This window comes from Trichechus manatus, unplaced genomic scaffold (genome assembly GCF_000243295.1).
Source record: "Trichechus manatus latirostris isolate Lorelei unplaced genomic scaffold, TriManLat1.0 scaffold00143, whole genome shotgun sequence".
In the NCBI taxonomy this organism is placed as follows: Eukaryota; Metazoa; Chordata; class Mammalia; order Sirenia; family Trichechidae; genus Trichechus; species Trichechus manatus.
The window spans coordinates 1,807,076-1,819,289 of NW_004444079.1; the positions used below are offsets into that span (position 1 = coordinate 1,807,076).

The 12,214-nt window shown below is 54.5% G+C and overlaps 1 protein-coding gene and 1 pseudogene across 1 annotated transcript in view; both read left to right on the forward strand.

Annotated features, from left to right (window-relative positions):
* Nucleotides 1–631: 631 nt before the first annotated feature.
* Nucleotides 632–12,214, forward strand: part of NECTIN1 (nectin cell adhesion molecule 1) — a 71,254-nt gene continuing 59,671 nt past the window's right edge. The window contains exon 1 of the mRNA XM_004385618.1: nucleotides 632–883. Coding sequence (XP_004385675.1) covers nucleotides 805–883 — 79 coding nt within the window. The 5' untranslated portion in view covers nucleotides 632–804. The remainder of the gene's footprint in view (nucleotides 884–12,214) is intronic.
* LOC101340754 (40S ribosomal protein SA pseudogene) lies at nucleotides 8,487–9,369 on the forward strand (annotated as a pseudogene).

Below are 12,214 nucleotides of genomic sequence, written 5' to 3' on the forward strand. Positions count from 1 at the left end.
TCCAGCCAGGAACGTGCGTGCGGCCGGGCGGAGGCCCGGCCCGGGCCGGGCGCTCCTCGGAGCCGGGAGGGGGTTAACGCTAACCCCTCCCCTCGGTCTGACATCACAGCGAGAGCGGGCCAGAGGCTGAGCTCGGCGAGCGAGAGAAAGAGAGGGAGCCGAGCGAGCGCAGCCGACTCAGCACCGGGAGCTCCACATTGTTGAAGATCGCCGGGCCCGGCCCAGCGAGCGGCGGTGGCCCCGGCGAGGACGCGCGGCGCCCCGGGCTCGCTCTCCTTCCGCGGCCGCGCCGAGCCGCACAGCCAGAGCTGCCAGGGCAGTTCTCTGCGCGCCCGCCGCCTGGGCCCCGAGCTCACCTCGCCGCCCGCCAGTCGCCCGGGCTCGTCCCGCCACCCCCGGAGGACGGCCGGCCATGGACGCCTGCAAGTTGGAGCCGAGCGGCAGCGTTTGAGCGCGCCGGGCAGCCGGGCGCGCCGGGGGTGGGTCCCTTCTCCCAGCCCGGCTCTGCGTGGAAGAAAAGGGCGGGGACCAGCGTGGGGCGGAGAGCAGAGGAGGGGACCGGGGCATGACTCGTGCAACTCGCGGCGGGCATCTGCCGAGCCTCTGAGCCGGCGGAGGCCCGGGCCCGATTGCAGCCGCGCGGAGCCCAGCCCAGCCCACCCGCCTCGGCCGACGGCTGCAGGCTGACCTGGATCTTCGAAGCGATTGCCGGCCGGCAGTGATCCACCCTCATCTTCCGGGCTGGTTTCTGGACAGCCAGGAGCGCTCTCCTCGCGGACCCTCTTGCTGGACCCCTGGACCCCGATGGCTCGGATGGGGCTTGCGGGCGCCGCTGGACGCTGGTGGGGACTCGCTCTCGGCTTGACCGCATTCTTCCTCCCAAGTAAGCATGTGTCGCTTCTACCTTGTCTTTTCCATCCAGTGCCTCCCCAGGGCTGGGAGGTGGATGGCGGGGACGTTTGGGTTATAGGGAGTGAAAAGAGCCAGAAAAGTTGGGTCACGGCTTAGGTAAGCGGGGGAGGGCAGCAAAGAAAAGGAGGTTGAGAAGCGAATAGCCTGCCCTGTAGGGAAACAGTCGGATGCACGTCTCTATGTAACAAGAAAGCACTTTCTCAGCTCAGTTTTTCACAAAAATAATAATATATAATAGCGTTCTATTTATTTAATAACTAGCTCTGAGCTCGAGAAGCAGTTTGGAAACACTGTATGTTACATAAACGCAAAATAATCACCGTAATCACCGTCTTGGGGTATGGAGACAACAGCCCCCAGGAGGAGGGCATCAGTCTCGGAGCTGGGGTGCTGTGAGTTTGAAGGATGGCAGGGGGCTGTGTGTCTCTCTGATCCCTTGGTCAGACGGTTTCGGGCGCTCGGGCGCCTCCGGCCCCACAGCGGGCGCGGCGAGTCCGCTCCTGCGGCAGAGGCGGCTTCTAGCTCACCTGCGGTTTCTTTCCTAGAGGGTGAGGCCAAGGCCGCGGGGATCGCACCCGGCCGGCCTCGCGCAGGGCTGGGCTCCGCCTCGGAACTCCGCTCGCAGTTTGGGGGGCTCTCCCCCGAGGTAACGCCGCGGGCTTCGTGCCAGCCAGGTGGTTGCATGACCCACTTTCCCGAGGGGCCCCATGTGTCCTTCCTCGAGGTGAGGGCTGCCGGCGGCGGAGGGGTTAACCCTGCGCCCGACCATTGGGTGGCCCCAAAAGGTGGCCGGCTGTGGCCCACTCTGACGGTTGGGGTGGGGGCGGAGGCTGGGACCGGCCCGGGCTCTTTGTGCTGGGGAATGAACTGGAAAATGCGTTTAGGAGGCAAATCCGACCGAGTCCCCTCGCCTGGATTTAACCCTTTGTGTCCCTGGGGAAGCTCTGCGGATCCCGCGGGATACCAGCGCGATACCAGCGCGGGGGGCGGGGGGAGGGCGCTTACTCCAGCCCCCTGGAAAGAAACCTGAGACGACCTCCCCCCTAGCAAGACGGGCTTTTTGGGAATGAGGTCTTGGCTGAAGCACGTTGTCCTCACCTTGGGGTGGCAGAATAGGGGAGTACAGAAACCAGCCCTGTGTGGAGCAAAAATATTAATATTAGATCGAAGGCGTCGCTGACAGCGATCAGGAGGGGCGCCTACGGTGTCGTAGACTCGTCGGGCAGTTTGTGAGGAGAGGCCAGCCTGGCTGCAAAGTTACTGCGGATAGGGAGGTGGGGATATGCACTCGTGGAAGGCAGGATCCTTGCCTCATTCACTTCGGTACCTCTTCTCCTGTCGCCTGTTCTCTGTTGAGAGCCCCGCTGATCTCACTGAATGGCGATGGCATGAAGTCAGTTTGTGGAAGCTGGCACTGGGATGCTCCGGCCACCAGCCCGTGAGGTGCTGCCCTGCTAGGTGTGTGTGTGGAGGGGCATTTCCTGAGAGTCTTAAAATTCCAGGACACACAGGTGGCTCTGACCACTTAGAAGGGGCAAAGCCGAGCGCCCTCCCCTGAAGCGTCCTGCACAGTGGTTAATTCTTTCTTTAGGGGGCTGGAGGCTGGCTCTGCTCCTTTCAGGAAGTGGGGGCGGGGAGGTGACATTCTTACCTGGCTCAGATATGGACACTCCCCCCACTGCAAATCCAGATGAGAGGGGAGGTGTGCAGAGAAGGGAACCACAGTTCAGACAGGCACTTAATAAGTCTTCTTCCATTGATTGTAAGTGATGGATGGATAGCATCAGCACTGCCAAAGTTTCTGGACTTGCCCAGCTCCTTTCCAACCAGTGCCTGTGGTCCTGGAGGCTTCTCTGCTTACTCTCCCTCGTCTGCTTGGAGGGGAGGCAGGTGGGTATGGCTGTGCCCAGCATGACACTTGGACAGAGGCCAGTAGGCCCTGAAGTTGCCAGCCCACACCCCACTTTTCACCTTCCTGCAGCCTTCTTCCCAATTGCTGTCTACTGCTTTTCTCTGGGGACCTGCCAGCCTGATCTTGTTCTTTTCTGGGTTCTCCCTGGGCTGTGGCCGAGAGATAGGGAGGTGAGGGGAGAGCCCCCAGTGTGCCTCAGGGCCCCGACTTTGAAATGCTCCCAGTCTGGCTGCTGAAATGTAAACACAGATATATGTTTTCAGCAACACAGACTTTCCCAGGCAGGATGGTGAAGCCCCATGAACCTGTTTGTTTCCTGAGATGGCAGTCTGCTGTTCCTTCCTGTTAACTCAAAGTAGAGGGCCAAGGAGGCATGGGGCTGCCTCCCAAGGAGGACCGGGAGGGAGCTCAATCGAGGAGGCCCAGAACCTTCCTGAGAAGCAGGTGTACTGAGCTGATGTCCCACCTACACCGCACCCTCCCTAATTGGCTTCCCCAAACCTATTGTCTGGAAAGAGAACACACACCCCAGGTGTCATGCACACCCTTGGAATTGGTTTCAAGACCTGTTGGGCTGCCACACACCCCTTCTCTGCAGCCTGCACAGAACTCCCTGCCACGTTGGTTTCCTTCGAAACTCAGTGTCAGGACTATGGGGTTATTTTCTTCTCTCCTCAGTTCTCACAACAGTGATGTGATCAGCCTTGCTAGGCCAGACATTACGGCAAAACCAATCCTGCTGGGTTTAGAGTACGTGCAAACAGGAATCTCAGTGCCTGTTAAGAGGCAGCACAGTGGAGAGTATCTCAGAATCAGACCCAAGGCCTAACAGCCAAGGCGAGAGGGGAGAAGGAGAGATTGCAGAGCTGAGGCCCAGCAGCCTGGCTGAATGGAGGTGGAGGGCCCTGGAAGGTGTCTCTGAGCCTGAACCACTGCACATGTGGGACATCTGGCCCCTTGGAGCCCAACACGGGCTAAGACCAGGACTGTGATATCAGTTTCCTTCCCAGCCACTCAGCTTTGCACAGTGACTCCACCTCATTGGCCACTGCTGACCCCTGGATCCAGTGTATGCTGCCAGGTCCCTAGAGCGAGGGCTGAGCAGGTGGGCCAGGCCGCTGGGGCAGAGGGTCGGCCCCAGTTGCTGTGCCTTGATACTGCCATTGTTTAGCAGCTGACTAATGTTCATTGTTCAGCACAAACAGAAAACACCCAAGGGAGGTGTGAATGTACCTTCAATTTTCCTGATTGTATCTTTCCTGGTTAACCTGGTAAATTGAAAGGCTCCTACTTGGGGGAGGGGCAGAAGGAGAGGGTGTCTTTATATTCACCTGTTTTGAGGATCTTTTTTTTTTTTTTTTTTTTTGACGTTGAATGTCCGCCAGTGTGCCGGGCTGGAATAGGCATTGGCCAGTGGTGGAACCTGGGCTACAAGTTTCTGACCCACTGCATCAAGGCTCACCTTCCGTGTGTTCATGTTGGTTAGCTATGATTCACGTGCACATGCAGACACATGGGGAACTGGGATAAGGTGTGTACACTAGTATCTGTGGGTCACCCTGGGACTGTGTCCATAAATAGATGTCAAATGTATGTTCACACGTAACTGATTTCTTATGGCTTTTCAGCTAGGATTTTGTGAGTGGTTCTGAGCCTTGCTAATGTCTGTGTTTATGTCAGAGTATCACTGAGGGTGACTTTGGGAGGAGACCTTGGAACTCCTCAGAGACCCAGGATTTGCCCTTGGCAGACTCCCTCCAAGATGTGCTGTGCCCAGTCCTTTGGGGATGGGAAGCCTAGATACTGCTTTCTTTTTCTGCTCTGCCCTTGGCTTTGGACTGGCCTTTGCATTGTCGTGGGGAGGTGCCCAAGACCTTGACAACACCTGGAGAGGCTATCTCTTCTTGTCAGCCTTCTGTTTCCCTGGCAAACAGCATTGCCGGAACTCAGTATTAGCTGGAGCCTGGCTTGCCCCACAAGTTCTCATGATCCCCGAATGGCTGGGAGGGACCGTGGGAGACAGGATTTTAGCTATGAATTTGGCATCTTTGCTTCCTGCATGGGTGCTTGGGGAAAAAAAGATCATCTTTTTTGATAAAAAGGGGGTAAAAGGTGGCATACTCTGGGCATAAATGTGGGCTTTGGTTTTCCATTAGCAACCCTGCAGAGCCATATGTGTGCCCAGGTCAGTGACCTATGTGTGCCTGGAAATGTCCAGGCTCATGCAGCAGAAAGTGGGAGCCAAGCCCCCTTGTTGGAAAGGCAGTTGGTAATGAGGGGCAGACAGTGGGGAAGAGGGTAGTTCTGGGAGCCCAGCACCCTGTGCCCAAGCCCAACTGGGAAGGATTTCTCCTCCATGATGCCTGCCCCTCTCCATAGAGACAAGGTCTGCAGAGCCAGCAGCAGATGTGCTAGCTGGGACAGGAGGTAACTTAAGATCTGAGTAGGGATCACCTTGCAGAGGGAATGCCCTGAGCTGGAGATAACACCTCCTAGTCCAGTTAACTCTTGAAGCCCTGGATTCCCTTGTGCTGTTTGGGGCTGGGAGATGGGAAGAGGGAAGAGACGGGATCAAATACATTGAACCTAAGATCAGAACTCTGACCTATCCCACAAGGAGAGGTGGATTCAATGTAACAGGAAAGACTTTCTCACAGCAGACTATAGGTTCTTCGGGGCAATGGAAAATCCAGGTTTACCCTGGGAGCAGGTAGGGTGGGCAATAGGTGTATATTCTTCGGGGTTCCTGGAATCTGCACCTTTCACAGTCTTCCAGGGAGGACAGAGCAGTAGTGGTCCCAAGCCGTAGAATTTCGGGACGGGTGAGGGGCCTGGCCTTATAATAGTGAGAAAGCAAAGTGGGATCAGGTGACTGGGTTTGACTCCCAGCTCCACCAGTTGCTAGCTAAGTGAATTTGGTTAAGTCACTTTGGAGGCCTCCATTTTCCCATCTGTAAAATGGGTTTCTGTTAATACAGATTTCAAAGGAGGTTTGTGAAAATTAGATTGAGAATAACATATGACAAGTGCTTAGCACATTGCCTGGCATATAATAAACGCACAATAAAGTGGTAATTACTACTATTCCCTCTGCCTCACTTCTGAGTGGTCCTGGTTCTGAGTCTGCTACTTGGGAAGTACCAACTTTGTTCTCTCTTGAGAAAGCCACTCAGCTGCCTGCCCACTTGCTGGCCTCATTTCCCTTGTCTCCAACCAGGAACTACCCCTCCCCCACTGGAAAGGATGTCTGTCCTGCGGCAGCCCCAGGAGGCTCAGGTGGCTGGACTGGCCTCCTGGCACCTGCCTGGTCCCAGCCTGGGTGGTCGTGTACTGCATGGGCAGCAGGTGCTGCAGCTTTTGTTCTACAGCATGTCGCCAAGGGCTCTTCTGCCACCTGCCTCTCACTCCCTGGCCGTAGCCCTGCTGGGCGCCATTGCCCGTCTGGAGCCCTCACTGGGACAGCAGCCTGGGGCTGGCAGGGAGGGCCAGGAGGGGTTGGGCAACTGCACCCTCCCTCTAGGGGTCCACTCATCCCGCCAGACAGGTGGAGGATCCTTTCTGGAGTCACCCCTTTCTCACTGGCAGACAGCCCTTCTTTCAGTTTCTCCTGTTACAGATTAAACCTTCCCTCAATGATAATAATCGTGTTTGTGGCACTCATTACAGCTTATGGCACGCTGTCATAATTTCAGCTCATCCTCCCAATAACCCCCTGTGAATGGGTGTTAGTATTGCTTTCATTTTACAAATGAGGAAACTGCGACTTAAGTTTAGTAGCTTGCTGACCATCTCATGCCAGTGTGGCCTAATTAGACGCCAGGTCTTCTTCCTCCAAATCCAGTAGATCAGGAAGACAAAATGGGGCAGGCTGAGCAGATAGAGAAGAGGCTAAGCCACACCAGAATAGAATGTGTCTAGTGTGATGGTCATCCCTTCACCAGCCACCACCAGCTTACACTATCCCCCACAACAAGCCACGGTGCCAGAGATCCCCTTCATAGAGCATGGTGACTCCCTGGGGAAGTGAGGGATACTTTGAGGATATAGGCTGGAGGATGGCCCAGCTGGAACTGACCATACAGCTTAGGTTGGCACAGTGCATGGGACACCTAACAACAGAACAGCTAAGTGGGCCACGGGGAGTGGTATCACCTCCTTGGGATCTGAACAGAGACAGGAGCAGGGCCTCTGAGATGTGAGCCCGGAGCCCTGGGGCACAGGTAGGCATGGGACCAGGGTGTGGCCTGGCCCAGGAGCAGAGAGTGGGTGCTCCGAAAGCATTATGGACTAAGTGGGGCAGCAGAGATAGGGAGAGGGAGGAGATTTGTCAAAGAGAGTCGATTCTTTCTCCCAGGCCATCCCCCACCCGCTCTGGTCTGCACAGACGCCAGCTTCGTTCCCATTTTATGAGGAGTCTCATCACCAAGCCACAGACAATAAAACCCGCCTGGCCACTCTGGCCCCGGATCTCATTCGAGGACATTAGTTCCTCTGGCTGGTGACTCCACTGGGACACAGCTATAGGCGTGGCTTAGGCAGCAAAACAGGCCAGTGGCCATGGACACAAGAGTGTACCACTGGGGAGTCTGAGTTCCATCTATGGGCTTAAATGGAGCCCCCCAAGCCTGGAGTGTGTGCCTCTAAAGCTGGAAACACGGGGAGGAGGGTCCCTCCTGCCCACGTGGACCCTCAGTTCCACCCTCTACCTGAAGAAGAGAAGGACATTTACCTCCGCCAGGGCTGTTTGGAGCCCTGGTGACGAAGTGGTTAAGAGCTTGGCTGCTAACCAAAAGGTCAATGGTTTGAATCGACCAGTTGCTCCTTGGAAACCCATGGGGAAGTTCTACTCTGTTCTATAGGGTCTCTATGAGTTGGAATAGACTCGATGGCAACAGGTTTGGTTTTGGGTTTTTGTTTTTGTTTTTGTTTTTTTTTTTGCCTTCTCTGTGAGGAGCTAGCTGAGAAGCTCTGCAAATTATCATTCCATGGAGGAGGGGTCAGGTGGAGGAGGGCCTTTGGGGATGGGGGACAGTACACCCCCCTGCACTGTAGGTCTGGACATACTCTGAGAGATCTATCCTAGCAGCAAAGATGGAGTCTGGAGTTCTCATAGCGCCCTTAGCCTGAATCTTGACCCATCTTTGAGTCCAAAAGATGGGGCTAGGGGTCTGGGGACCCCAGACAGGAGCATTTTCCCTCACCTGCAGATAGTTACACCTGAGGCCCCCACTCAGGCTGCCAGAGCCTGCTGGTAGCCTTGGCAGGGACTTCCTTGTCCCACCCCTTCCCCGAACCAGCCCTCACTACAAAGGAAAACGGTAGTAGCAGTCGTGAGGCTGAGTAACTTGTCCACAGTCACCCAGCTGGGCTGTGGTAGGACCTTAGATTCCATTTCAGGGTTCTTCCCACCATTGATGGGATTCTTTTTTTCTTGCAAATTCTAGTGCTTCTTGACAAGTTCCAAAGTACTCTGCCCAGCCTCCTGTCTGCCTGTACCCTCCCCTCTCTGCTTCTGCCTTTCTTCCCTTGCAATCCCACCTATCTGCTTGTCACCCAGAAGACCACAGTGACTCCTTGGATGTTGCCATACAAAACGAGATGAGGGCAGCCTTTACAGCACTGTCCTGGGTTCCCATTGCAACTTAAAGGGGAAACTGTCACCATGTCCGGAGCCCTTGATGTCATACAGATGAAGGAGAAGGATGTCCTCAAATTCCTTACAGCAGGAACCCACTTAGGTAGCACCAGCTTTGACTTCCAAATGGAACAGTACATCTGCAAAAGGAAAAATAATGGCATCTACATTTTAAACCTAAAGAGGACCCGGGAGAAGCTTCTATTGGCAGCCTAGGCCATTGTTGCCATTGAAGCAACCTGGCTGATGTCAGTGTCATATCCTCCAGAAATACCAGCCAACTTGCTGTGCCAAGGTTTGTTGCTGCCACTGGAGCCACTTCTATTGCTGGGTGCTTCACTCCTGGAACCTTCACTAACCAGATCCAAGCAGCCTTCCAGGAGCCATGTCTTCTGGTGGTTACTGATCCCAGGGCTGACCACCAGCCTCTCACAGAGGCATCTTATGTGAACCTGCCCACCATCGCCCTGCATAACACAGATTCTCCTCTGTGCTACATGGACATTGCCATCCCTTGCAACAACAAGGGAGCTCACTTGGTGGGTATGATGTGGTGAATGCTGGGCCGGGAAGTTCTGTACATGCATGGCACCGTCTCCCGGGAGCACCCATGGGAGGTCATGCCTGATCTCTACTTCTAGAGAGATCTGGAAGAGACTGAAAAGGAAGAGCAGACCGCTGCTGAAAAGGCTGTGTCCAAGGAAGAATTTCAGGTGAATGGACTGCTCCCACTCCTGAATTTACTGCTGCTCAGCCCGAGGTTGCAGACTGGTCTGAAGGCGTACAGATACCTTCTGTGCCTATTCAGCAGGTCCCTGCTGAAGACTGGGGCGCTCAGCCTGCAACTGCAGACTTGGCTGTAGCCCCCACTGCCTAGGCCACTGAGTGGGGAGGAACAACCACTGAGTGATCTTAAGCTGTTCTTCCATAGTCTCTTAGAAAATGGAAATAAGATTGACAGAACATGAATATCAGTTTAGAAAAAGAAAAGAAAACAAGATGAGGGCAAAAGAAAGCTTGCTTCTTCTTAGTACCTTTGCCTTGTGGAGGAAAATAAATGCAAAGCCCGAATACCTCAGTGCATGAGGTCTCACTTGGTATGCTCCAATGGGGGAAAGGAGGGTTACGCAGGTCAGCCCACACTTCGGCATGGAAGCAGGTGTTCCTGCCAAATAAGTCAGTGGAGATGGGAGCATAGATCTGTTTGGGCAGATGTGAGAAAAGGGCACTGGGGAGTTGTTCGGCCTGGCTTGCTCCCCAGAAGGCCCTTGCCTGCAGGCAAGTGGGAGTGTGCAGCTGGAACCATGAGCTCCATTCTCTGTGCTCCTGAGTAGGGCCCCAGAAGCCCTGCTTCCTCACTCCTGGTGTCTTGGGGACAAATGCTGTCAGCTATTAGGACAAAGGGAATAAAGATGCTGCCCCAGGGCCAAGCCAACCCTGCTGCCACTTCACTTGGGTCCCACTGCTGAGGAAAGCAGATAGTAGCATCTTCATCTGTGGGACTGTTGCAGCATAGCCCCTGGCTTACCTCTCTCCCTGACTCTTTGACTGCAATCTGCCCACCCTACCTCTTGGCCCAGTGACACCTAAAGCACACCTAGGAAGGTGTGCTCGCAGGCCCAGAAGCATTTGATGGCTGCCCCAAACCTGGCTCATCTCCCACCACCCTTCCCTGTGTGCCAGGCCCAATCAACCACACACTGCTCAATACGTGCCCCGTGCCTTCCCACCTCAGTGCCTTTGCACATGCTGTTTCCCCGCATTTCTCCCTTATTTCCCATGTCCAAAAACTAAAGCCAAGAGCAACTTCTTCCATGGAGCCTTCACGAACCCCCAGTTGGGAATAACCTCTCTCATCTCCAAAGCCCCCCAGCACCTCGCACTAACTACTTTCCATCTTGCTCTGTAGTTATTGGGCCTGGGATTTATTTTCTCCACAATACTAAGAGCTCTGTTGCTGTTGGGGACTGGTATCTCCAGGGTCTAGCACAAGGCCAGCCACTGGTCAGCCTATAGTGCATGCTGGGTGGTTAGATGGTTGCTTGTTTGGACAGTTGATGATAATGATGATGATGATAGCAAACTTTTATTGAGAGTTCTGATGTGCCAGGCATGGTTGTAAACATCCTACATGTCATAATGTATTTACTCTTCATAACAACTTTATATGGAAGGTACTTTCTATTCTTTCCATTTTGCATATGGAAAAACAAGGCCCAGGCAGAGGTTAGGACACTGGCCCAAGGTCACACAGCTAGTACATGGCAGAGCCCTGGGAGTCTGGCTTCAGGGTCCGTGTGCATACCATTGCATAAGCCACCTCTCTCGTGGGTGGGTGGGTGGGTGATGGAGGTGGACGCAGCATACTGGAGTAATTCATAAGACCTTGCTTCCAGAATCACCTGCTGCTCCTGTGTAGCACTGTATGACTTCCACTCCTGCTCCGTTTGACTGTGCAGGGATAACCTGATGCTGTAGCTGTGCATCCCTGGAGCATCTGGGGAGTTATTAGGGCTTATCTTGAAAGTGTCTTGGTGGTATAACTATTGTATCATTGGAAATATGTCTTAGCAGTATTAACGTGGCTGTGCTAGAGTGACATGTCTCGATATTATCACTTTTTATCCCCTGAGTCTTTGGGGATCACTGATGCCATTTTGGGGACCTCCTACCTTGTTTCATCGTGAGACTAGAGGCAGGTGCAGTTGCTTCTCCCAGATACTCCACCTTGAACTGCCCCCAGCGGGTGTTCCCAAGCTGGTCCCAGATTTTGGGTAGGTCCAGGGCTCGGCAAGCTGATCCTATGCCAGGGCCTGTCCTAAGCCTCTGGAAGGTTCCAGTCTCTCTTACCCTCACTCAGAGATCCCAAAAGATGACAAGGGAGGGGTCTGACCTAGAGAGTGGGGGTGGGGAAGGATTTAGGGTGTCCACCCGTGCTGGCTGCTTTGATCTCCTGGGATGAAAGGGCTGGTACTTCCTCCACCCCAGGCAGGTTCAGAACAGAAAGCTGGGGACCAGAGTCTGGATCTGTGCGCCATCAGCCCCTCACCTGGGGTGGAGAACTGCCCCAGGAAAGAGGAAAATGGGAGCAGAAAAACCAAAACTTTCTCCCAGTGTTGTAGCTAAGGACCAATAGTTGACTCCAGACGGTCCTCTCAGGGGGGTCCCACAGCAAAGCTCCTCCCAGTGCGCCCCACAGGTCACCATGTGGACTCGGGCCTCGCAAACTCACTTGCTTAATTAGGATGGTAATTCGGCTGCAGAACAGTCATCTGATATGTTTCCACGCCAAAGAGAAATTCCTCCTAGACCTCCTGCTGTTCTAGATTATCCATGGTCCGTTAGCTTGAATTATCGCGTGGCCTCCGTGGCCCAGACACAAACCAGAGCCATGAGATCAGCTCCCAGGGCTGGAATGTGCACTACACCCAGGAAATGCTGCAAAGTGATAGGAGGAAGGAAGGGTTAGGACCCTCTCGACTCCCGTCTAAAGCCAAGGGTTGCCTGGCAAATGCAAAGGAACTAGCTCTGCCCATCCTGAGCTAAGCTACTTTCATGAGGGTGGAGGGTAAGAGAGACTGGGACCTCTTCTCTGTCCCCTGGGGCCAGGCCTCTGTTGAGGGTTTTGAGTCACTTGCAGAGGCTTTCTGCAGCGGCTCCTGGGTATAAATTGGCCAGGCTTCCCCGAGTGTAAATGAGATTGGAGCCGAGCAGCACACACTGCACTGGATGATTTTATTGCCTGTCCCCCCCTC